Source organism: Lycium barbarum, chromosome 5 (genome assembly GCF_019175385.1).
Source record: "Lycium barbarum isolate Lr01 chromosome 5, ASM1917538v2, whole genome shotgun sequence".
Taxonomy (NCBI): Eukaryota; Viridiplantae; Streptophyta; class Magnoliopsida; order Solanales; family Solanaceae; genus Lycium; species Lycium barbarum.
The window spans coordinates 17,420,569-17,447,561 of record NC_083341.1 but is presented as its reverse complement, the minus strand read 5'-3'; the positions used below and the strand labels follow the sequence as shown (position 1 = coordinate 17,447,561).

Below are 26,993 nucleotides of genomic sequence, written 5' to 3'. Positions count from 1 at the left end.
TGGGTCTAAACCCATGCTTTATATAGTTTCTTCTTTTTTTTTATTTTTATTTTTTATATTGCTTGGTGTTGTTTAGTATGGGGCCCACCCTTTTGAACATTATTAGTTTGCACTATTTTTATGCATAATATATATATATATATATATATATATATATATATATATGTTCAAAACACGATTGATATAACATTGTAATTTGTGCTCCGTATCTAAAACTTTATTATATTAGTGTTTGCTAAGAATACAAAGTCTTTTATTTGACATTGTTTATTTTTTTAATATGGGATTAACTTTTTTTTCTTTTATATATATATTGCTTGATTTTGTCAATATGGGATACTATGCTCAAAACACGATTAATATAACATTATAGTTTGTGCTCCGTATTTAAAACTTTATTATATTAGTGTTTGCTACGGATACGCATGGTGTTTTATATGGGGCCCACAATTTATTTATTTTTTTATTTATGGGGGGGCCCAAAATTTTTATTTTTTTTACAATTTTTTATTTTTTATTTTTGTGGGCCTGTTTAATATTGGGGGGAGGGGGCCCAATATTTTTTTTTAATATGGAGGGGGGGGGGGGGGGGGGAAATTTTTTTATTTATTTATGGGGTGTGGCCCAAATTTTTTTTATTTATGGAGGGGCCCACGACGGACGAAGAGTGAGTAACAACTCACTCTTCTAAATAGTAGAAATATAATATATTAATATACAGGGCAAATCCATCGATAAATACCTGTGGTCGTCCACTTCTTTCACTTGAGCTCCTAAAGTGATTCTTGTTCCATTTAGACACCTCAGGTGGGCCATTCTTATTCCGTTTAGACACTTTTTGCACCGTTATCGGAGCAAAACCAACACCAGTCGTCTCCTACGTGGATTAAGTGGCCAATTAAATTGTACCAGCTCATTTAAATTGTGTCAACTCCATTAAATTGTGTCAACTCATTTTAATTGTAAATTCACTAATTTGTAAATTTGTGGAGTTTTGATCATTAAAAATTGGGGCTTTTGGGCTGGTTGGATGTGCAATGAGGTGGCGCCCCCTTTGGTGTTGGTTTTGTTCAGATAATGGGAGAAAAGGACAAAAATGGTCCCTTAACTATGATAGTAGGTTCAAAATAGTCCCTTAACTATGCACTTAACGGTTTTAGTCCTTTAAGTTTGTTACAAGTTAACAAAAACGGTCCCTTAACTATGAGAGTAGGTTCAAAATAGTCCCTTAACTATGCACTTAACGGTTTTGGTCCTTTAAGTTTGCCATAAGTTGACAGTTTTAGTCTCGACAAAATATTCATCGAACTCTATTTGTTAGATTTGACGAGAACTATGAAAAAAAGGGAAAAATTAGTGAGAACTCTAGATCGGTCAAATAACTCGGGACAAAACCGACGGACGTTAGTCGGTTATAGGAAAAAACTGAGGAAAAACCTACAGACTTGATAATGTAAAAAAATAGTGTCTCAGAGCACAAAGACCGACGGATTCTGTCGATTAACATCGACGGAGTTCATTCGCTAAGTAAAATACACTAGATTCGTTTTTACTGAAAATTAGAGAAAACTAAATACTTCCAGTGTAGTGATTCTTTTTTTTTAAATAGTTTCCGCGCATTTTTCCTAAAAAATAACCGATGGACTTCTGTTGGTTTTCGTAAAAAACAATAAAAATTAAAAAAAAAAAAGTGTCCCTCGATTTTATCCATCGGTTTCCGTCCATCGTTTTTTTCGCTTGTTTTTGGTAGTGACAACTTTTTTAGTTTCTGCTATTTCTAATTTATTTCTAAAGTCTAGTGTATTTTATTTAGTCGATGGATTCCCTCAGTTTTAATCGATAGAGTCTGTCGGTCCTTGTGTTTCGAGACACCATTTTTTGACATTATCAAACCGTTAAGTGCATACTTAAGGGACTATTTTTAACCAACCCTCATAGTTAAGGGACCATTTTGTCAATTTATGGCAAACTTAAAGGACCAAAACCGTTAAGTGCATAGTTAAGGGACTATTTTGAACCTACTCTCATAGTTAAGGGACCATTTTTGTTAACTTGTAACAAACTTAAAGGACTAAAACCGTTAAGTGCATAGTTAAGGGACTATTTTGAACCTACTATCATAGTTAAGGGACCATTTTTGTCCTTTTCTCCAGATAATGGTGCAAAAAGTGTCTAAGTGGAGTAGGAATGATTCACCTAAAGTGTCTAAATGAAACAAGGGCGGTGCAGAAGTGAACCACCACAGTAGTCTGGCGATGGATTTGGCCTAATATATATAATACCATCAATAGTTGCAACTTGCACTAGTTTTCAGAATTCACAACTGTGTCTGTATATACACACCCTGTAATATGAAGTTTTTATCGGAACTGAGGACGTGTTGTGGCGGCACCACCGTCAAGACGACGGTGCAGGGGCTACCGCCTGAGCTAAATCGCTCTGGCGGTAGCCACGTCATTTCTCAGAGAAGGAAATTAAAGAAAAGGGAGAATTGGAAACCGATGCTCCACGTCATCTCCGAAGACAAAACTATTTCCGACATTGATCTTTACAGTTACAATGAAAAGACTGTTGGAAAATCCTACAATAAAAGAGCCTCAAAAGACAGCGTTAAATCTGGTCGATCATCGAAAAGGTTTGGCGATGGTTACTGGTAAGAAATTTCTCCATCTTTTTTCTCTCTCTCTCTGGTTTTATGTTGTTCTACTTTAATATTTCTTGTTCACTTCGTTCTCAGGTGATCTTATTTTTTTTTTTAATTACTTTTTCCGTTTCAATTTGAGGGTCTTAGTTTGACGGGTTTAACAAATATTGAGAGACTTTTCAATCTTGTGGTACTAAAATGTCTAATGAATTTTATGATTATAAAGTTGTTATGTATGATGTTTGATTTGTTAATTTACTAATTTTCGAAAGAGACATTTTTTTTAAAACAAATCAAAAAAAAAAAAAAAAGTAAGACACTTAAATCGGGACGGTTCGGGAGACTAATTAGCTAAAAAAATGATCGTCTGGATATTAAAATTTTCACTTGAATTTTCATTTATCCTTAGACAAGCTTTTACAGTTAACATACTCGTTCTATCATACCTTATATGACGCGATTTATAGAGTGAATTCAGACAAAAAACATTTCAACTTTTTTCTTGACTTTTCAAGTAGTATCGTTGCCGCATAAAATGAGACAGAGGAATAAAAATATTATGACATGTTTAATATCACATGTTTCAGAAATATTTTAGTCACACAAATACTACAATATACTCTTTCCGTCCCAATTTATACATAGTTCTAATTTCGAGAGTCAAAATAAGAAAAGAATTTGACTGTATTTTATCTGTATGTCCTTTAAATATTTTAAATTGTTAATTTTTGTGACTTAATGTAGTTTCTAAATATGTAAATTAGTTTTCAAAAATCTTAAAAATTGTATGTCCGAATACAAGGTCAAAATAAAGAAGTTATTCGAACTATGTCATATAAATTGGAACACAAGTTTCAGAAATCCTTATTTTATTAATTAAACTCCATGTCATGTTTATCTCATAAAATGTAACGGAAAGAATATTAACTTATATAATAGCCTTTTGTATTTAGTTTCAGCTGAATTATTGGTGATTGGAGAAAATTGGAAACCAAAATTGTGATTTCATAAATTTTTTAAAAGTTTTATAAAGGGTACCAGAAGGCGAATCTGTAATATATTTATCAACTTTCGATTGCATAAGACAAGCGTTTATTATTGTTGATTGCATATGTTTGACTTGTCCATTCACGAACTTAAGCTAATTGGATTAGCAAAACTATGTGAAAACGAAATACAAATAAATAACCATAATCCAAATTTAATAATCTGATATAGTGATAATAATCTTTTAATTACACAATTAAACATTGTTTAATTATATGTATTTTTGTTGTAAATATGATAATGTGGATGTCCATAACTTCTAGGAGTTAATTCACTATTATGTGCACCATTATGTGTAGTTATACCACACCTCCACTACTCCCTAATTCATCTCCCACAACAACATATTCTTCTCACTTTCTCAAGGGGTTAATGTCATATTCAAGACAATCTTGTAACCTCCGCTCTATGGAGTAGTATAAATAGAGATATGATATGTGATGTACTAGACACTTGAAAGAAAAGAAGAAAATCATCTTTACATTGTTTTATTCTATATTGTTCTCTTGTTTTAATATTTTATATTGCTACTTTGAGCTTGTTTTACAACACGTTATCAGCACAAGTCTCTAACTCCACTATCGTCGTTCCAAGTTGAGTTTACTCTTTCATATGATAAATAAAATTCCCCAGTCTTCAATTGGATCCAAGATGAGTAATGGAGATATGTGCCTTTTGGATAGCGCTACAACTCACTGATAACGTCCAAATCCACCCTATTAATTAGAATGGGCACGGTCGTATGCAAATATATTTTACCCAACTATGAGTCGGGGTCGAATCCCACAGAGAACAATATGTAGGCGATTAGGAAAAGTAGGAATTTTCACCAACTACGCTAAAGCCAAACGATAGATAATATTTTGGTTTTTGGAGAAAATTATAGCTAATGCAAAAATGTAAACTAACCTAGAAAGCAAGTAAAATGATCAATGGCCACAAGCATGGATACAAGGGAAACTACGCTCAAGTAACGATCCAATGGACTTCATGATTTACAAATAATGGTGAGTTTATATTACTTAGCCTCGGATAATGACTCTAAATTAGTTTCTTCCGAAGACTAACTAGACTACCTAATTGAATATCCCTAAAGCAATTAGGAGCATTAAGAACACCCGAATATGGCTACAAGTGGTGTCGCCTATCCCTAGGTCGATTTCCATTAGATGAGGGTTAACGCCCCAAATTCTTGTTAATTAATCTTTCCCACTCCCGAGTTTGCCTCTTCCAAGTTTAAACCGAAATAAATGGGCAAGTCTTAGGGTTAGCTAATCCCTTAAGAATCATTCAAAATGAGATTAATTAAAGAAACAATAACTCACTTCATTAGGAATAAAATCATTCAACACAAAAGCAAAACAAGAGATTCAATCCAAACTTAAACAATATATACTTCCATAAACAAGGTTCAAGTATTGAAATGAAATACTACACACATAAATATTCAATACCAAACAAGAAATTGAAGAAAGGATTAAGAATATCTCATTAAAGTGCTTCCAATCTTCTCCTCCAATGTGTTGGTGTGAAACCCTAGCCTCCAAGGACTTGTGTTGAGCCAAAGATGATGATATTTTCTCCCAAGTTATCATCTTATAGTAACCTAATTCTTTCAAGTTCAAAGAATGACAAATACCCACTGAATTTCGGAATTGCAGATCTGGCCCGTTTTTGCAAAACTGTCCAGTTTGGACAGTTTTGCAAAACTGTCCCATTTGGCCTCTTTTTGACTTAATTTTCACTTGGTTTCTTCCGATCACTTCTAAATCAAATAAAACCTGTAAAATAGATGTAAATGATATTAAATACACTATTTTCTCAAGCAAATATAGCAAAAATATAAGATTAAAGAAGAGATAAGTTGGTAAAATACCAACTTATCAAACCCCCAAACTTAAACTATTGCTTGTCCTCAAGCAATTCAAAACATAAAATTTCTTTCTAAGGAATTGACTCAATAGTGCACCAACATCATACCAAGTTAAAAAGTCTACTTTAAGCACAAAAACATGACTTTGATTGGTACCAACAATTAATTCAAAACACATGAATCATCAACTTCTTCTTAAAAACTTCATTTTCTTTTCAAGTGCTCAAACACCAAGTTGATCAAAGTAGCAATCAAGTCATGGCACTAAAGCTTCAAAATTTGTCTCCTTATCACAAAACAACTTTCTTTTGTTCATTCCTCTCAATTGGAAAATGGAACAATTTCACAACTTAAATTCTCATGTGCCCTCACACTCAAGAGAGAATCCCACACTTAGAAAATGTAATTCAAAACATAAATGGGATATTAAATAGAAAGAATTAACTCTCTTCTCTCACAAAGATGTTCAATTGCACAAGTAGTACCATAAGCTTGCCCTTCATGTATTTCTCCACTAATATAGACACACTTGGTTCAAAATCAATTAGGACTTAAAGGGTTGTAATGTAGGCTTTTGGTTAAGGTAGGAACATAATTTGGAAATAGTGACTCAAAAACCTCCCTAAGCACTACAATTTTCAACAATCAAAGCACACTTCCTTTGAAATTTTTCCACCCTTTTCTTCATTTTCCATTTCACCAACTAGTCTTCCCTTTATTCACAACTCTTCATTATTCCTTCCTTTTTTTTTTCTTTTTCAAAATAACAAGGAAGTTTCCAAATTTTTTTTTATTTTTTTTACTTCATTTTTTTTCTTTCACCTTAAAGTAACTCCCATATCACAACTTTTTCCAACTATCACCCCCAAACTTAGACTTTTAGCCTACGTTTGCACTTTCAACGCACTTAAGGAGGTAGGGTACCAAAAGATGGATCAATGAAGAACAAAAGGTTAAAGCTTGTAATATGATTGCCAAAGAAAAGGTTAAAGGCTCAAAAGGGGTTGACTAGGGAAAATATGCAAGGGTAGGAAATTTAAGGCAAAAACGATCCAAAGAAGGCCTAACATCATTTGTCAAACCAAGTGTAACCTAGAATTTCGCCTTGAAACACATTCCGGGCAAGTTCTAGACCACAAGTAATGTAAAAGAACTCACAAAAAACTCACCACACATGGCACATGATAATCCAAGTAGAATATCTATCCAAAACCCAATTGAAACAAATGAACTCAAAGAAAATCACTTCTAGCCTAAAGAGACTAATTAGTGAAAGTAAGAGCCAAAAATTGAGTCTAAAATTCACAACAAGAATCATTACTTCAATTTTTTATTTTTATTTTTTTTAAATCAAGAATTCATATGCTAAGGTTTAACTAAGTTGGTATCAAGCAAGCCAAAATTGGCCAAGGAGCAAAAATCACATCCCAACACCATTCCTACAACTAAACTACGAAAAAAAACTAAAGAAGCTAGTAAAAAAAAATCATACTAATATAAATGTCATAAAAAAAAAATTACCAAAATAAAATCAATCTACCAAATTATCATCCATCATGACATATCACACCCCATCACAAAAATATCTATCAAAATAAAGTCTCCCCAACTTAAAATATTGCATTGTCCTCAATGTTACTATATAATTAAAGCAAAAGTTAGGAGGAACTCCCTGAAAAAATGGTGTCACTGAGCTAGCAGCTATGCTACATCAAAAATCTCTTCCTCCATGACTTGATTTGTTCCTCCTAGAAATGCTTCTGATGAACTAGAAGTCTTTTTTTTTTTTTTTTTTTAACAAGTACCTGAGAACTTGCAACTGAATAAAAAAATAACAAAAGAGATGTTGGGGTTCCCTTGTCAGTTAAGCACAAACACACTTCAGCAAATATCAGATACAGTGCCCCTAAAACTTGAACTATCTGAACAACATTTAGACCATTTAAGTTCTCCCACAAAAGAGTCACAAAGAAACCATATTAAGCATGTTTAAACTACATAGAAGACTCCCCATATCAGGGTATTCTCCCAACAAAATCAATCATCAATAAAGCTCATTTAGTAAGTTTCATTGCGACATACCAAAGCACAAAAAGATGGAGTTACGTAGTCCATTCAAAGCAAGATAATGAGCACCCTTTTCATCAGCTCATTTTAGACCAAGTTCCAAACATAATGACACCATGAAAGCGTTTACGCACACGAGCTAGCTCCCAAATTGATTGAAACAAAACTCATGGTTGAATATTCACTCAAATCAATGGCAACTAATTCTGGGTCAAAAATGTTGTAAAAACAAATGATAATCCGATGAAGAATAACAGCAACACAAAGTAGTGAATGCACCAAGTCATTTTCTTTGTACCTAAAGTTCACTATCATACCCCATTTAACATTGTAAACAACTTCCATCATTATACACCAAAGGAGTTTCAAAAATATTAAAGTCTCAACCCAGCAAGTTTAATCCATAAACACTAACCATAGAAAATATTGCAACAAGCCAAGCAAGGTTTAAGCTCACAAAATAAACTAAGCAGCACAATTGTTGAAAAACAGTTGGACTATCCCTCAGCCTATTCAGCCAGCAAATCATTTTTTTTTAAACACTTGGACACGCAGAATTCTTTAGGGGATAATATTGCAATTACACAATGTACTAAACCTCTTGGCAGCTCACGTACACCCATTAAAATACCCGAGACAGTCGCATATGCAGTCCAAGGACATGATTGTACTCATTCGACACTAACGGATTGCTCAACTCGGGTGTAGACAAGTTTCAACTCAAGTAATCTGACCAAGCAGTCCAAGACCTGCCTAACTACCCAAAACTTACTCCTAATCGCGCTCGGTTACTCAGACTTCACCGCCGAATGAAATCGTCTCTCAGTCACTTTGTCGAACACCTTGCGGGCATCACCTTAACCAAGCTTTTTGTAACAATTAGACAATAGAATTACCCTCCCAATTTAATGGGAATTATAGTTCTATCCTATCTTCATCTCAATCAAACAACCAACACCAAAATTTTCAGAATTTGAGCTTTCAACTCAACACCAAACCAACCACATGAGAAGAAAAGCAGAAAGAGAAAAGAAAAAAAAAATTGCCAAGAGAAAGCAAGGGAAAGAGAGAAGAAGAGGAGATAGAAGCGTACCTGGTAGCCGATGGTGTGAGAAGCGGCGTGTGCAGTGGGCGAGGGGTTGGGGGAACTGGGAGTGCGAAAATAAACTGGCAAGGGACTTTAGTTTTTAAGCTCAGGGCAGTATCTTGTGGTAACAAGGGTCTGGGAGTGGTCTTAAATATTCTAAGGCTTTAGTAGAAACATAGTAAACATTTACCTTAGGCTTACATAGACATTTATCTGGACCAAATACTAAGACACCCTATCTAAACCAAAAAATAAGGTGCTAGCTTCTTATAGCCAACTGTAAGCAAGCAATTTCTGTGTGCATATTTTGCACTGTCAAGCCACTTTAACACTAAATTAATTGCAAAAATTATGAAATTTGGTAGAACGATAAAAGATAATATGGTAAACTATTCTATAAAAAAAAAATCCAAAATGAGTTAAAAGAAAGTTAAAACGATGGGTTGCCTCCCACCAAGCGCTTAATTTAAAGTCGCGGCACGACATGAGTTAACCTTACCACTTTTCTCTCCACTTGGAGAATATGAATTTTCGCCCCAACTTTGAATCAAGTTTACGATGACGCTCATAGGGCGGTGGTAGAAAAACAAAGAGACCAACTATCCGGTATCGCATTTTGCACTTTTTGGCCTTTAAGTGAGGGATGTCGTTTTGTCGTTTTGGCATGGCAAACTCCAAAATGAAAACGTCTTCGTCTACACCTCCAAAATTCTCCATAGGCTCAGTTAGTTCAACTTTCATTTCACTAACCAAGCATAATGTTGAAAAATGGTTGGAATGCGGTCTAATTAGGCGCTCCATTTTCGAATTCGCTCCATTTTTGACATCCTCACCCACAAATGAACTAGAGTCTTCCAAAACGATTTCATGAACTTTTTTATGCAACTCTAGTAGCATTTCTTCAACTTCGGCATCATTCATTATTTTTGGGTTAGTCGGTTGACAATTCACCATTAGCTCATGAAAATTAATCTTGACCTCTTCATCATTGGAAACCAACTCAAAACCATAATCCATGGCCTTTTGATATTGGGCATCACATGCCTCAATCTTTGCATTCAATTCGGCCTCCAATTTCCGGATAGTAATTTCAAGTAGCTCCACTTCTTGACTTTGCTCAACATGCATTTTTAGATATTCTTTCATCATCCGTGAAAAGCCTTCACGGTGATCCCCATAGACTTCAAGTTGTTGAGCTTGATTCATTAGCCAATCTTGGCTCACAATATCCACTTTGTCAAGTTTGTATTCATGGTGAGAATCGTCCAAAGCTTGTAAAAATCCTAACGTGGTGAAATCTATGTTTTGGATAGTTTCATCATCTCCATATTGAACTACTTCCCACCATTTGGCCACAATTTTTCCATATTTTTCATTTCTCCCCATAATGCCACTCAACATTTCCTCAATTTCCTCTTTTCGAGTATTGGAGATTTCTTCTTTATGACTTGGCTCATTTTCTTCAAGTTGAACCACTTCTTCAATTTCACAACTCTTGTTAGGGTCACAAGAATTTTCGGGCTCATCTTGTAAATTTGAAATCTCTTCTTCAACTACTTCATTTTGAGGAATAGACACATCCATGGAAATTGAAAAATTTTCATCCTCAAGTGATTTGTTCATTTCTAAAATGGATTGCCCGATGAGTTCTCGCTCCTCCTCCCTTTCCCGGTCAAAGTATGCTTGGAGCAATTCCATGACACCTTCATATCCGGTACTTTGCCCTTCGTTTGTCATATCATTGTTCCTATCAAACTCAAAAGCACAACTAGTATTTTCATTAGAACAACTTGGGGGAGGGGAAGGAAAATAATTAGGACAATCACTCCAATGTCCATTTTGACCACCACATATATTACAAATATTCCCATCATAGGATTTAGACGGTGCACACATCTCTCTCCCGGGAACATTTTCACAATCTTGCCAAAAGTGAGGTCCTCCACAATATGGACATGGGTCATCAAAGTATAAACAACTACCATCCAACCAATTTTCATTATATGATGCCATTTTTTTTTTTTAGCAAAAGCAAAAACTGGACAGTTTTGCAGAAGCAAAAACTGGACAGTTTTTTCAGAAACTGGACAGTTTTGCAGAAGCAAAATCTGGACAGTTTTTCAGAAACTGGACAGTTTTGCAAAAACTGGACAGTTTTTCAGAAACTGGACAGTTTTGCAAAAACTGGACAGTTTTTTTTTTTTTTATAAAGCAAAGAAAGTTTAGACCAAAGCAAGTTAGCTTAAATCCCAAATTAACCCAAATACGCCAAATTGTTCCCCGGCAACGGCGCCATTTTGATAACGTCCAAATCCACCCTATTAATTAGAATGGGCACGGTCGTATGCAAATATATTTTACCCAACTATGAGTCGGGGTCGAATCCCACAGAGAACAATATGTAGGCGATTAGGAAAAGTAGGAATTTTCACCAACTACGCTAAAGCCAAACGATAGATAATATTTTGGTTTTTGGAGAAAATTATAGCTAATGCAAAAATGTAAACTAACCTAGAAAGCAAGTAAAATGATCAATGGCCACAAGCATGGATACAAGGGAAACTACGCTCAAGTAACGATCCAATGGACTTCATGATTTACAAATAATGGTGAGTTTATATTACTTAGCCTCGGATAATGACTCTAAATTAGTTTCTTCCGAAGACTAACTAGACTACCTAATTGAATATCCCTAAAGCAATTAGGAGCATTAAGAACACCCGAATATGGCTACAAGTGGTGTCGCCTATCCCTAGGTCGATTTCCATTAGATGAGGGTTAACGCCCCAAATTCTTGTTAATTAATCTTTCCCACTCCCGAGTTTGCCTCTTCCAAGTTTAAACCGAAATAAATGGGCAAGTCTTAGGGTTAGCTAATCCCTTAAGAATCATTCAAAATGAGATTAATTAAAGAAACAATAACTCACTTCATTAGGAATAAAATCATTCAACACAAAAGCAAAACAAGAGATTCAATCCAAACTTAAACAATATATACTTCCATAAACAAGGTTCAAGTATTGAAATGAAATACTACACACATAAATATTCAATACCAAACAAGAAATTGAAGAAAGGATTAAGAATATCTCATTAAAGTGCTTCCAATCTTCTCCTCCAATGTGTTGGTGTGAAACCCTAGCCTCCAAGGACTTGTGTTGAGCCAAAGATGATGATATTTTCTCCCAAGTTATCATCTTATAGTAACCTAATTCTTTCAAGTTCAAAGAATGACAAATACCCACTGAATTTCGGAATTGCAGATCTGGCCCGTTTTTGCAAAACTGTCCAGTTTGGACAGTTTTGCAAAACTGTCCCATTTGGCCTCTTTTTGCCTTAATTTTCACTTGGTTTCTTCCGATCACTTCTAAATCAAATAAAACCTGTAAAATAGATGTAAATGATATTAAATACACTATTTTCTCAAGCAAATATAGCAAAAATATAAGATTAAAGAAGAGATAAGTTGGTAAAATACCAACTTATCACTCACACTATATTAACAGAAAAGAAATATTTCTCTCATTTGGTTATGAAAAAGGCTCGTGTTAATACAATATCTGGTGGTACAAAATTAATTTAGGGCTCTGGAAAAGCAACCTTATTACTACCTGGAGGAACAATATTGGCCATTAATAATGCACTATATTGCAGCAAGTCTCGAAGAAACTTATTAAGTTTCAAGGTTATTCGCCAAAATGACTATCATATTGAGACTGCCAATGAAGGAAAGGTTGAGTACCTTTATATTATTACAATGAAAGCTGGGGAAAAGTTTGTGCATGAAAAATTACCCGCACTTTCTTCCGGGTTGTACCATACAAGTATTAGTGCGGTTGAAACACATGTTGTAGTAAATAAAAGGTTTAATGGTTCTAATGATTTTATCATTTGGCATGACCGGTTGGGCCATCCCGGTTCTAATATGATGCGCAAAATAATTAAGAATTCACATGGGCATACTTTGAAGAACCAAAAGATTCTTCAATTTAAGGAATTCTCTTGTGCTGCTTGTTCTCAAGGAAAATTGATTATTAAACCATCAACAACTAAGGTTGGGATTGAATCCCCTGCATTTCTGGAACGTATACAGGGTGACATATGTGGGCCAATTCACCCTCCATGTGGACCATTTAAATATTATATGGTCTTGATTGATGCATCTACAAGATGGTCACATGTGTGCTTATTATCAACTCGCAATATGGCTTTTGCAAGATTGTTGGCTCAAATAATAAGGTTAAGAGCACAATTTCCAGATAATGCAATAAAGAAAATTCGTCTTGATAATGCTGGTGAGTTTACATCTCAGGCCTTTAATGATTATTGTACGGCCACGGGAATAACAGTTGAACATTCGGTTGCTTATGTTCATACTCAAAATGGTCTAGCAGAATCAATGATTAAACGCCTACAATTGATAGCTAGACCATTGCTAATGAGGACAAAACTTTCTATTTCGGTATGGGGACATGCTATTTTGCATGCAACAGCACTTGTGCGCATAAGGCCAACCAGTTATCATGAATTCTCCCCATTACAATTGGCTTTTGGTCAGGAGCCAAATATTTCCCATCTTCGAATTTTTGGATGTGCGGTATATGTTCCAATTGCTCCACCACAACGCACAAAGACGGGTCCCCAAAGAAGGTTGGGGATATATATTGGGTATGAATCTCCTTCAATTTTAAAATATTTAGAACCGATGACTGGATATTTATTTACACCAAGATTTGGTTATTGTCATTTTGATGAATCAATATACCCAACATTAGGGGGAGAACATAAGCAGTTGGAAAAGGAGATAGATTGGAATGCATTATCACTATCTCATTTAGATCCTCGAACAAATCAATGTGAGCAAGAGGTTCAAAAGATGATTTATTTGCAAAATGTCGCAAATCAACTGCCAGATGCATTTACTAATCTTCTAAGAGTTACTAAATCTCATATTCTAGCTGCAAATACTCCAGTTCGAGTTGATGTCTCGGTAGGACAAACGGTTAATGCAAATGAGTCCAGGTCACGTCTGAAACGTGGTAGACCAATCGATTCTAAGGATAAAAATCCTCGAAAAAGAAAAGAAATAAATGATCAAGATGATCATCATGTGAGGGAAATTTCTCAAGAAGGGCCCTGAGACATAATAAATGATAAGCTCACAGAGGAGGTCCAGATACTTCAAAATAAAGAGAGTGAAGAGATATCGATACGTTATGTCTCGACGGGGAAAAGGTGGAACCGAAATGATATTGTGGTCGACAATACTTTTGCATATAATGTTGCTGTTGAGATAATGCAACAAGATGAGGATCTTGGGCCAAAATCTGTTGATGAATGTAGACAGAAATGATTGGCCAAAATGGAAGGACACAATTCAAGCAAAATTGACTTCACTTGAAAAACATGAAGTTTTCGGACCAATAGTCCGAACACCTGAAGATGTCAAGCCAGTGGGGTACAAATGGGTGTTTGTGCGAAAACGAAATCAGAAAGGTGAAGTCGTACGATATAAAGCACGACTTGTGACACAAGGATTTTCGTACAGGCCTTGCATTGATTATGTGGAGACATATTCTCCTGTGGTGGATGCAATTACCTTCAAGTATCTAATAAATCTGGCAGTTCGTGAAAAGCTTAATATACGACTGATGGATGTTGTCACAACCTATTTATATGGCTCATTGGACCACGATATTTTTATGAAAATCCCTGAAGGATTCAAAGTGCCTGAAGCATACAAAAGTTCGCATGAAACCTGTTCAATAAAACTTCAAAAATCTTTATATGGATTGAAACAATCAGGGCGGATGTGGTACAATCGTCTCAGTGAATATTTGCTAAAGGAAGGATATAAAAATGATCCTATTTGTCCTTGTGTTTTTATAAGAAGGTGTGGGTCTGAATTTGTCATAATAGCTGTGTATGTTGATGACTTGAATATCATTGGCACTCCTAAAGAGCTTTCAAAAGCTATAGAGTGTTTGAAGAAAGAATTTGAAATGAAAGATCTAGGTAAGACAAAATTTTGTCTTGGCCTACAAATTGAGCATTTGACAAATGGAATATTTGTCCATCAATCAACATACACTGAAAAGGTTTGAAAGCGTTTTTACATGGATAAATCACACCCGTTAAGTACCTCGATGGTTGTATCCATTTCGCCCTAAGGAAAATGATGAAGAGCTTATTGGTGATGAAACTCCATATCTAAGTGCAATTGGGGCATTGATGTATCTAGCCAATAATACCCGACCAGATATATGTTTTGCAGTGAGTTTATTGGCAAGATTCAGCTCCTCCCCAACAAAAAGATATTGGAATGGTGTTAAGCATATATTCAGATATCTTCAGGGAACAATTGATCTGCGATTATTTTATTCTTATGAATCTAAGTCAGATATGATCGGTTATGCAGATGCAGGATATTTGTCTGACCCACATAAAGCCCGATCTCAAACAGGCTATTTATTTACATATGGAGGTACAACTATATCATGGCGTTCAATGAAACAAACAATAGCTGCCACTTCTTCAAATCATGCGGAGATAATAGCCATTCATGAAGCTAGTCGGGAGTGTGTTTGGTTGAGATCAATAACTCAACATATTCAAGAAATGTATGGTTTTCTTTTGAAAAGGGATATTCCAACTATATTGTACGAAGATAATGCTGCATGTATTGTTCAACTGAAGGGAGGATACATTAAAGGAGACAGAACAAAACTCATTTCACCAAAGTTCTTTTTTACTCATGATCTTGAAAAGAAAGGTGAGATAAATGTTCAACAAATTCACTCGATTGATAATTTGGCGGATCTGTTCACTAAAGCATTACCAACCTCGACATTTGAGAAGCTGATATACAAGATTGGAATGCGTCGTCTCCGAGAACTAAAGTGATCTTTTCATCAGGGGGAGAAAATACGCGCTGCACTCTTTTTTCCTTGGTCAAGGTCTTGTCCCATTGGGTTTTCCTGACAAGGTTTTTAACGAGACAGCAAATAATGCGTAACGAGGCACATTATCGGACATCCAAGGGGAGTGTTGTAAATATGATAATGTGGATGTCCATAACTTCTAGGAGTTAATTCACTATTATGTTGTTATATCCCGTATTTTGCACCTTCGGATATTTTGAGATAATTGCGACAAGTTAAAGACAAGGCTATATTTTGATCTTGTTTAATACATAAGTTGTTCATGAAAATATTGATGCGGAAATATTGAGGAAGGCTAAGGGCAAAATTGGAAATTTGGAAAATAGTTTCATGAATTACAAAAATTAGTCATGAAATAATTGGGCTTGAAAAAAAAAAAAGGGAAAATAAGCCCAAGTGTGGCCGGCCAAGGGATGGGCCAAGACCCACTTGGGAATTTAATCCAAGCCAAATAAAAAGGGATAATCCACCATTTATTTGTCATTTCCCTTCAAGAACATTCAAGAAAAGAACTTGAGAGAGAGAAACAAAGGCCATTCGGCCAAGAGAAAAAGAAGAGAATTTTTTTTTGAAGCCTTCAACTTTGATCCAAAAAAATATATTCTCCTAGTATTCCTACTAATTCAAAGGTCCTCTTTAACGTGGTATAATTGTTGGAGCAAGAAAACTACTCTTTGTTGCAAGTCTAAAATTCTAGTCAAGTGGGAAATTAAGGAAAAAGGTAAGAATTAATTCTCTTTTATATGTTATGGAAGGTTTATGTATGTTGTAGTATATATAAATGAATGAAAATCATGGAAATAATGTGTGTTGTGTGTGGCCGTGTGGTTGTTGTATGGCGGAGAAGAGATAGATTAATTTTACTTAGTATGTTAGTTGTGTTGTTGTGGACTTTATGATGCAAATGAAGGTTTAATGGTTCAAGTCGGCATTGAAATTGGTTGTGGGTTGTTGTAGGAATTAATGTGATTTTAATATGATTTTATGTAGTTATGAGAATGAAGTTACTAAAGTATGAATTGTTGTTGTAGCTTATGAATTTGAAAGAAGGAAATGTGTTGTTGTAGCTTTTGTTGCATTTGTAGAGTTTCGGGTGGAATAGAGTTTGGTTGGATTGTTAGAATGTTGTGCGGATTGTTTAAAGTGTCCTTGAATATGGTTTGAAAGGTTTTGAATTAGTACTTAAGTGTGTGAGCAATTATGAATTGAACATAAATGAAACGTCGTTGAAGTTGTAGAAAGAATGTTGCTAACGTCGGAATGCGTTTTGAATTGATTGTTGATATTGTTAGAATGACTGTTGGTATTGTTGTTGATAAATTGGCCGAGTTGAATTCTCGGATTTATTGTTGTATGTTTGGCCGAGTTGAATTCTCGGGGTTGTTGTATTTACAGGGAAAATGCTGCCGAAATTTCGGTAGATTAAGTGTCGGCTTAGAATTGGACTCCTAAGTGTTTATGGCTAATGTTTGGTATATGTTAATATTGTTGTAGATCTTGCGAAGCCAAAGACTTAAGTTCGGATTAGCGTAGGAAGCGGGCAAGGTATGTAAGGCTTACCCTTTCTTTCTTTTGGCATGATCTTTATGGAACGAACAAATGACATATATGTATGATTGCAAAGAAATTCCTATTCTTAGAGCCACTAGGATGACTAATATCCTTGATTTCCATAAGCTGTTTCATATGATCTTGATGCGTATTTATGTTGTCCGAAAATCTACTTGATATGTTTCTGAGTCTTTCTATGATTCTTATTCACTTCTGACATGAGTACGTTCGATATAGTTGAACCTATTGTATGGTTGAATAACGAGATGAGCATAAAGAGTTTTGTTCCTAAAAGAGTTCGGTAAGTTTTAATGTCCCTAACTTTCGAAAAAGATCTCGGATTTTCTTTGAAACGTTCGTAAGAGTTCTGTATGTTTCCGAATGGCATTCGAAAGATAATTAATATGACTAAAGTTTTGATTTTCAAATGATAGCACGTTTGATTATTCCATCGAGTCTTTAATACATTTTGATACGTACATATGGTTCCAAAAGCTCTATCTGAGTTGATCCATAACGATATTCGGAAGGTACCTAACGTGATTGTTGCTTTGATTTTCCAAAAATGGCTTCCGAAATGTTCGTAGAAGGTTCTATACTTCAAACGCTCATAACTTTCTTATACTAAATCAGATTGACCCGAAATTTGTTTCTGAGCCTTCAGATGTCGGTAAGTGTATGTATCTATCGAGTCTGGATTTGTGTGCATATGGTTCGCACTACTCTGCTCGTGCAAGCCTCAGTATGTATTTCACTGCGCCCCGGGCCAGGTTCTGTTATCGTGCGTCTCCCTCTGCATTGTTCACCGCGTCCCTCTCCCTTGCGGGCCGGGTTCTGTTATATGTACATTTGTATATGATGATATGACGATATGGGGATGGCGGCCAGGATGACATATGATGATTCTGTCCACCGCGTCCCGCAATAGAGGGCCGAGATCTGTTATGTGCATATATGATATATGATTTTGACTTGCATTGATGATTCTGTTCACCGCGTCCCTCACTAAAGGGCCAGGATCTGTTATATGCATATATGATTTACGATGTCGGCATATATGATGACTTCATTCACCGCATCCCTTACTAGAGGGCCGGGATCTGTTATATGTATATGTATACGATGACAAAAGATGTCGGCACACATGATCTGTGTTTGGAAAGTAAGTATTTTGATACTCTGGATGATTTACTCATTTTCTGTACTTTTCTGACATATGACATCGGTAAGTGTGATCTACGTTCGGGAAATAAGTACCTTGGTATTCTGGCTAATGTACTTACTTTTTGTACCATTGTTCCAGTTATGTTTCTGTTTTCTGTATTTCATGCCTTACATACTCAGTACATATTCCGTACTGACCCCCTTTCTTCGGGGGCTGCGTTTCATGCCCGCAGGTACAGACGTTCGTTACGGTGGTCCGTCAGCCTAGGATATCCGTTCTGCTGTTTGAAGTGCTCCCTTGATCCGGAGCCATACTTTTGGTACAGTTCCGTCTCTTGTATATACTTATGTATGTGTGACTATTCAGGGGTACGGCGGGGCCCTGTCCCGTCATATGATTCTGTTGTCTTTGTTAGAGGCTTGTAGACATGTATGTGGGTCATGGGTCGTTTTGTCCGGATATGCTAATATGGTTTACGTCTGGCATTTCCCTATTCTATTATAACCCAGTCGGTTTATATATGCGATTCTATAAGTAAAGATTTAAATGATATATTGTCTGGTACGTGTTGAAGTCCCTAACATGCTAAGCGTAAGTAGATTTTGGCTAGAAAATATGTATGAATGTCCACCTCGGGCACTAGTCACGGCCTACGGGGCTGGGTCGTGACATATGTGCACCATTATGTGTAGTTATACCACACCTCCACTACTCCCTAATTCATCTCCCACAACCACATATTCTTCCCACCTTCTCAGGGGGTTAATGTCATATTCAAGACAATCTTGTAACCCCCTCTCTATGGAGTAGTATAAATAGAGGTATGATATGTGATGTACTAGACACTTGAAAGAAAAGAAGAAAGTCATCTTTACATTATTTTATTCTATATTATTCTCATGTTTTAATATTTTATATTGCTACTTTGAGCTTGTTTTACAACAATTTTTGTTTTATTCAGCTAAGATCTTTTTTTCTTTATGCAGGAAAATGTCATACGCGATTGTCATGCCTGTTTTATCAGGGGCACCATTTTAGTCTTGAGTCTATTGTCTTGTAATTTTGTAAATAATTAATCCTTTCTTTTTGTACTTTTCTTCTTCACTTTTTGTTCACTTCCTTGGTAATTTTGCAAAAGCAGAAACAACATGCCTTTTAATTTCCTTGATCTCAACGTTACAATGCTTCCTCCATTTTATAGCTCGTGGTTCTTCCTATGGGGAAATTTCTTTTTCAATAGCAATTAGCTTCATTACCCTGTCGAACAATTTTGTAATTTATGAAATTGCAGGGAGGGTAAATGAACTCTTTTACGGCGAAATGTATTGGCTGACACACAATTTTGATCTATTTAATTGACGGTTGTTAAACTTTTAAGATGAAATTAGGAATATGAGAAAGAGAAACTTTAAATTTATGTTTGTATCACTAATTTTAACACCTGTGGCAAAAATTCATGGTCGGTTAAGAAGTATTCTGTCATATGGGCAAAGCCTGATAAGAATTGGGTTAAATTGAATATAGATAGAAATTGTAAAATTCCTGTTAAGAACTTTATCTTTGATAATGAATCTGACACTCACAAGCTTATTTATAGCGTTCCAATGAACCTTATTTCTTATACAAAAGAGGTACCATTTGGAAATGAGAATAATACTGATGAAGCTTTCTATACTCCCTAAAATAATGAATTTTTTTTTTTCTTGTTAGACTGCTTGGAACAGTGCAGGGTAGTTCTTCTATCACGAGGGATTTGGCAAAAGATGATGCCTTTTAGGATATCCTTCTTAATGCATAAAATGTTGAATAGAAGGATCCCTACATACAAGGTTATCAGAAGATTTGGGGTTATCAGTCCATCCAGATGCTCTTGTTGTTTATCCACTTATATATATGAAAACTATTGAGCATTTATTTGAGAATTGACATACATAGTAGACCACCAAAATAATAGCCAGTAAATGTATATTTTTTTTGTAATATTAGCATAATATACATTTTTTATAATATATATATATATATATATATATATATATATATATATATATATATATATATATTTTGTATATCTGGCCAGCGAATGTAATTATTTTTGGGGGACCGGGCAAATGTGTAATTTGCCCTTTCTTTTTTTGATTCTCAAAGGGCCACTTCATCAAATATATGGAGTCCCTATTGGCTTCAATCTCAGACAGAACCTCATGAAGTGATGGTTATCTAAGGAGTCCCTCGAACAGTGAGAGGAGTTTATAGAATGGATAAAGCTGGTATAGCCAACTTCAGATTAAGATCCCCTAAGATTGGCTAAGGTTACTTGACATTTCAGGATTCTAGTGTTAGAATCCTTTAGTGGTCAGCGGACCTTTCTTGTGTGCTTTCAGTGTTTGGATGATCCTTTTTTCCTATGTATTTTACTAACGAGGTCAATTTTTATGCTGCACCCCCCCCCCCCCCCCCTAGTGTAAGGTTATGCTTAATAATATACATGGTAGAGGTCATGCGAAACCTCCCACCACCTCGGGGGTGAAAGCTCGGGTGGATGGATTATATTTTTTCTAAAAAAAGTATAGTGCAAGTAATTGTTGTTAAGTTAAGAGGAGGCAGTTCCTTAATGTTGAGTCGTAGATTCATGATTCTATCTTTTTTGTCTATATGTGTAAAATGGACTCCTAACCCCATCACTGATCTAGGTGTAGGATCAAGTGCAGACTTCCCTTTAGTTCTGTTTTTGCTGAGCTCAATTGTATAGAATTAGTCATCAATTCACCTTTAAGATACCAGGCTGATAGAGTTTATATTCCTGTCATTCATGTATTCACCTTTCGGTTATTAGATAGTGGCTCCTTTTAATAATAAAAAAGGATAGGAGAGTTATCCTTACCCATCACTATAAAGTTCAACATTAGTGTTGGGAAGGAAATTCTGTAGCAGATGATTTGGCTAGGGATAGAGTACACTGTCAGATTGTCCAATAGCTAAAATGTATTGTGATTTCTAATCATTACAAAATATGGTTATAGGACTATATAAGATGGACATGAACCATAAGGCTACTTTCTAAATAGACTAGTTCAAGGAGATGTTAATATCCATAGGGACAGTAGTAGAAGCAAAATCCCCAATCATCTATACCAGCATATTTGAACAAGTTTGGTGGAACTAGAACTGGACAAAATACATATCTAAACTTTCCTCATGATGTACACTAATTAGTATATGCTAGCTATTTTTTTATGGAAAACATGGTAGAGGTAGAGTCAGTATTTGAAGCTTACGAGTTCTGAATTCTATTCAGTTACTGGATTTTAGATTAATAATTCATAAATATACAATGAATTTTTGTGTATAGTTATTAATTTTGCACTAGGGTCATATGTAAATGGTATGACATATAGTATTGCCTTTTGTGAGCTTCATAGGTCGATGCGTAGTGATGGAATTGTTCATCACCCAATTAGAATTTGAGGAGGCAAGGTTACATATAATCCCCTTCCTTTAAGTGTATCACCTTTTGGATTTTGAAATAAAAAATAGGGAAAGGTCAGTACTCATTACCAAACCCCCATGCTCATTACCAAACCCCCTAGCACCACAATCCAATATAGCCAGCGGTGAATTTGGCTTTAACTTTAAAAAAAAAAAAATGATTAAGATTGTCATCTTGTTGAAATAATATTCAATCAGATTCTAGAAACAAAGTCAAGAATGAAGTGAATCTTGAAATTAATTCCTAGAGAAGGCAAGCAAATAACTAGCATGAGCAATGCTTACTATACACTCCCTCCGTCACAAAATAACTGTTTCTACCAATGTCCTTGCAGTCCTCTTTAATATTGTTCAATTCTCAAAATATATCTAACAAATATAGATATTTTTAAAAATTTCATATTATATTTTTTTCTCTCTCACAGAAAATTGAAGGCTAATATATGAATTTCAACATATAATTCAACTTAACACATTATGTTTATTGATTTCTTAATGAGCGTAATTTTTGCTGAATGACACTTATTTTGAAACGGAGCGAGTAGTACTTAATATATTTGAAAGAAAGACTTTTATCCAAAAAAAAAAAAAAAAAAAAACGAGGATAAACTATATATTCATGAGCACAGTAAAAGGTGCACGAAAATCTTGGTAGCGGATAATGCTGTAAAAATATTGTACGAGATTAAGTAACACAGAATATTTGATCTTATTAATTGCAAACACCAATCAAGGTGTCGGATAAAAACAATCACTACCTACTTCTAAAGTTAATTTACTTTTAAATATTGATATAGACATGTGCCTTCTTTTTTAAACTAAGACTATAAAGGAAAAAATATCACATAAAATAAAATAGAGTTTAAATTTGTTTAAATTTTATACATGATCAGTGCAAACAATTTCTAACGCTATTAGATTTCAAAAGATATTTACAAGTAAGTCCAATTAAAATAAGAAAGTTACGTGTTACAGCAATTAAAAATAATCCGATGGTATAAATATTATTTATACTTAAGGTACATATTACTTAAATCTAACACTAAAATTTATATATAAGAGGAGTAATTGACCTTTTTATCCTCAGTTATAGACGCCTAAGCTATATTTTCTTCACTTGGTTTTATGCTCTTTTGCTTCCCTATTAAAGAGAATCCAAAAAAATGATAAAAAGTAAGGCAAAAAGAAAACCAAAATAAAGCTAAACTTTTGTACTGAAAAAAGAAGCCTATATCCTTTATTTCATCCATCTCTATCTCCTTTAAAGTTGCAAATGCTTAAATATTCGGGCATAGATCTTTTTATGCCATTATTCAAATGCCATCTCATTTAAGCATAATATTTGTGGTTTAGTGTATTACCTGTAAACACGCATATACTTATATTATATTGAGGAGACTAGAGAGAGAGAGAGGGGTATATATAAGTGTCAATAATTCTTTCTTCCTCATGAAAATATGGGCAAATTAGTTAAAATTTTGGGTGGTTTGCTAATTGTGGCCTTGGATATCGTGGCTGGAATTCTTGGATATAAAGCAGAAGCAGCTCAAGATCAGGTACATCTACTTATGATCAAATTATTAACAAAGCCTATATGAATCTTTTGTTCTATTTCAAGTCTAGCTTCAAACAACTTCTAATGGTATTTGGTCAAGATCGATTATAAGGATCTTCGCTTCTTCTTTTTTTTCCCTCAAAAGATATTAGAGGTAATGGAATATAGTAGCGTAATAATATTTTGGGAGGTTTAGAGCTTTAGCCACAAGTGTATATGACTCCTTCTGTCCCAATTTATGTGAAAAGGTTCGAAGTACCTTCAAATATCTTAAAATAGCATCTATACGTTTAAAAATTACACGAAAAATACTACAGTATAAGCCAATGTAGCTAGTGATTCAAAATATTTTAAAAAAAGTTTGAGAAGATTATAGTCAAAGAAAAAAGTTTGACTCCTCAAATAATAACACTTTCAAGTAAATTAAGATGGAGGGAGTATATAATATTTAATAAGCCTATATTAAAAGCATAATAAGTATATATGAATACACTGATTACACACAGATTATATAATGTGAAGTGTTATCTTTATGAGTTACTTTTATGTATTGACAATGTAAACAATATCAACCAAGTAGGTAGCTTATTTAAATTTTCTAATAAATATTAATTGTTAATCTGATAAAAATATAAAGGGCAGCTCAGTGCATTAAGCTTTCGTTATGCGTGGGATCCGAGGAAGTGTCAGACCACAAGAGTCTATTGTACACAGTCTTATCCTGCATTTCGGCAAGAGGTTGTTTCCACAGCTCGAACCCGTAGCCTCCTGATCACATGACAACAACTTTACAAGTTATCCAAAACTCTCTTTCATTAATCTGATAAAAGTAACGATTAAAAATTCATCGATATAGTAAAAAAAAGGTTATATTGTTAATGCATATACAGTAACTATTCTTTTTCATACTCCTTCTGTCTCAATTTATATGTTACTTGATTGTTTGGTTTTGCGAATTGGAACAGGAAAAGCACTTAACTCTATGGATGTTGGAGTCATGTAGCAAGCCAAGCCATGAGGCATTTGTTTTTGGCTTAGCTGCAGCAACTCTGCTTGGAGTAGCCCATGTTCTTGCCAATCTTCTTGGAGGCTGCAGTGTTTGTAGTACTGACGATATTCGCAAAGCTACACCTATCAAGCAATTATCAATTGCTTGTCTTGTTTTCACATGGTATATATTCTCTCTACTTCTTCATTTAGTCCATCAGGAAAAAACATACTCCCTCTATTTCAATTCATGCGGCAACGTTCGAATTCCAAAAGTTAAACTCTTTAATTTTGACTATGAGTTCGGATATGGGATCTTTATGCTTTTCAAAATAAAATTCATAATTCGAAACTACACAATGATTGAAAATTAAAAATATTTAAAAAGCATATGAAAAATAGAGGTAAAAAACTTAGTTTGATTCTTGAAATTCGAACGATACCGCATAAATTGCGACGACAAGTATTTAAAATAAGGATCAGAACAATATTTGGTTGAAGTGAGAAAAAAATATTTAGAGTCGAAATTGAAAAGGAGTTCTTGGATATCAAGCTGTGTTAGAAATGGATTCAACTTAGAAAAAAGCGAATTGTGAGTAAACCATTATTTCAGTTAAAATATTTTTCGATTTTCAAATATGTTTCAATAGCTTCTTTTTGAAAAATATATATTTTTCAAATCGCAAAAACTGAAATATTATTTACGGCCAACGGGAATGTTAGGCACTCTTCCGTAAGGATCTAGTAGCTCAGTTGGTTGGTTAACTTAATTTTTAACTTGTTGGTGAGGGTTCGAATCTTCACATTGTAATCTCCTCCCCATTTCACCTTCCCCTATCCCTATGTAATTAAAAAAAAAAAAAGGGGCACTCTTCCAACAGTGAATCCATGTCGAAGATAGTGAGTGCACGCAATACCTAGAGGCGTATCTAGCATGTTAGACGGGGGTTCAATTGAACCACTAACTTGCGACGCGGAGCATAAATTTATGTGTAAAAAATTACTAAAATTATAATAAATAGTATATATGAACCCCCAACTTTAAAAATATAATGGATTTAATGCTAAGAATCTTAGAATTGAACTCATAGAATTTAAATCCTGAATCCGCCTCGAGCAATACCTTTGACTGTTATAGCTGAATTTTGTAAGAATATATATTTTATACCAAGTATGAAAGCATTGTATAGTTGGTGTCACTTTTCATTATTATTTTTTTGGTTTGTTTTTCTTAACAAATGTAACTCCTTGCTCAACAGGCCTCGAACTCGAACTCGAGAGCTCTAGTTAAGAATGAATGAATAGTTATCGCGCTATCCCAACTCTTGTTGGGGTTGGTTCAACTATATACTACCAATCACTTAAATTCTGAATTCACCATTTTTTCTTTTGATTTTTTTTTTTTTTTAAGATTTCCTTTGTTTTTTTGTCTCACAAAATGGGGGTGAGTGTTATGCAATTTTCAAGAGTTCCAAACCCGTTGGGTGAGTCTATAAAAAATTGAAAAAAAAATCATTTGCTAATATGTTTTTTTATTTTTCAGGATAATATTTGCAGTAGGATTGGGGACGCTGGTGATTGGGACAAATGCAAACCACAAGTCAACAACTTCGTGTGTTTACTTACATCATAATTACCTCTCCATTGGTGGAGTTCTGAGTTTTGTACATGCCCTCTTTTCTGTTGGATATTATGTCACAGCCAGTCAAAACCTGGCTTAACTTACGTTTTTTTTTTTTTTTTTTTTTGAAAGAATCATAATTGTATAAATTAGTCATAAAGATAAACAATTTTGGGCTGATGAATGTTTTTGAGATGTTTTAGACCAATGGCATTTGCACATTTATGTTGAACAGCTAATTGTAACACACAGCAGGTCTCTCATGCTGAACACAGAAGTCCAAATGGGAGCAACATGTTTGAGAACCATGGGCTGAGATAGAGTATCGGAAGAGGTTCATATATAAGGTTAAAATTATCTTTCAGGCATATATCGTAGATGTTGAATCGTCTTGACTTTTTTGTATATTTACTTCTTCGTCTTGGATATTATGTTTCAGCTAGTAAAAATCTGGCATAACTTACGACCCCCCAAAAATAAAATCAAAATTAACACTGACGAAAGTTTTTGAAATGTTTTAAACCAATAGCAGCAACAACAACGACGATGACAACATACCCAGTGTAATCCCACAAGTGGGGCTTGGGGAGGGTAGAGTCGACGCAGACCTTACCCCTACCAGCATTTTCATATTTATGTTCAATTGTCACCCGTGATTTGCGTCAAGGAGGCACACTGAAATCGCAGAGCAAAGAGGAAAAAAAACAAGAACATGGCCAACACATAGCATACCTTACTACTGACATAACGAGCAACAGAAGTCTAAATGCGAGCAACATATTTCAAAGCTCCTTTTTTATTTGGATAATTTGTTATAAACCAGACCAACTGAAGAATGCTGCTGTCTGAAATTTCACCCCTAATTCTTTGTTCTGGTCTGATCCATAGTTGTTATGCTCTGCATCACACTGGAGACTGGACAATATAAGTTTTACATTCTTGGTTTGAAAGGCATATGCACATAGGAGT

The 26,993-nt window shown here is 34.7% G+C and overlaps 1 protein-coding gene and 1 long non-coding RNA gene across 2 annotated transcripts; one reads left to right on the top strand and one right to left on the bottom strand.

The window, feature by feature from the left end:
- Positions 1-4,996: 4,996 nt before the first annotated feature.
- On the bottom strand, positions 4,997-9,129 carry LOC132640591 (uncharacterized). The gene is made up of 2 exons (XR_009582294.1): positions 8,725-9,129; positions 4,997-7,383 (listed from the first exon to the last, which is right to left on the bottom strand). It is a non-coding gene; the product is annotated as an uncharacterized LOC132640591 (long non-coding RNA).
- A 14,015-nt stretch (positions 9,130-23,144) lies between these two features.
- On the top strand, positions 23,145-26,401 carry LOC132640590 (protein VASCULATURE COMPLEXITY AND CONNECTIVITY-like). Its single transcript, XM_060357232.1, has 3 exons — positions 23,145-23,417; positions 24,382-24,587; positions 25,947-26,401. The coding sequence occupies exons 1-3, from the start codon at positions 23,319-23,321 to the stop codon at positions 26,122-26,124; spliced, it is 483 nt and encodes a 160-aa protein (XP_060213215.1). The 5' UTR covers positions 23,145-23,318; the 3' UTR covers positions 26,125-26,401.
- The last annotated feature ends 592 nt before the right edge of the window (positions 26,402-26,993 follow it).

Coding starts and splice junctions, on each gene's coding strand:
- LOC132640590 (XM_060357232.1), top strand. CDS start 23,319: ATGGGCAAATTAGTTAAAATTTTGGGTGGTTTGCTAATTGTGGCCTTG. Junction 23,418..24,381: donor CAGAAGCAGCTCAAGATCAG/GTACATCTACTT, acceptor GAATTGGAACAG/GAAAAGCACTTAACTCTATG. Junction 24,588..25,946: donor GCTTGTCTTGTTTTCACATG/GTATATATTCTC, acceptor TTTATTTTTCAG/GATAATATTTGCAGTAGGAT.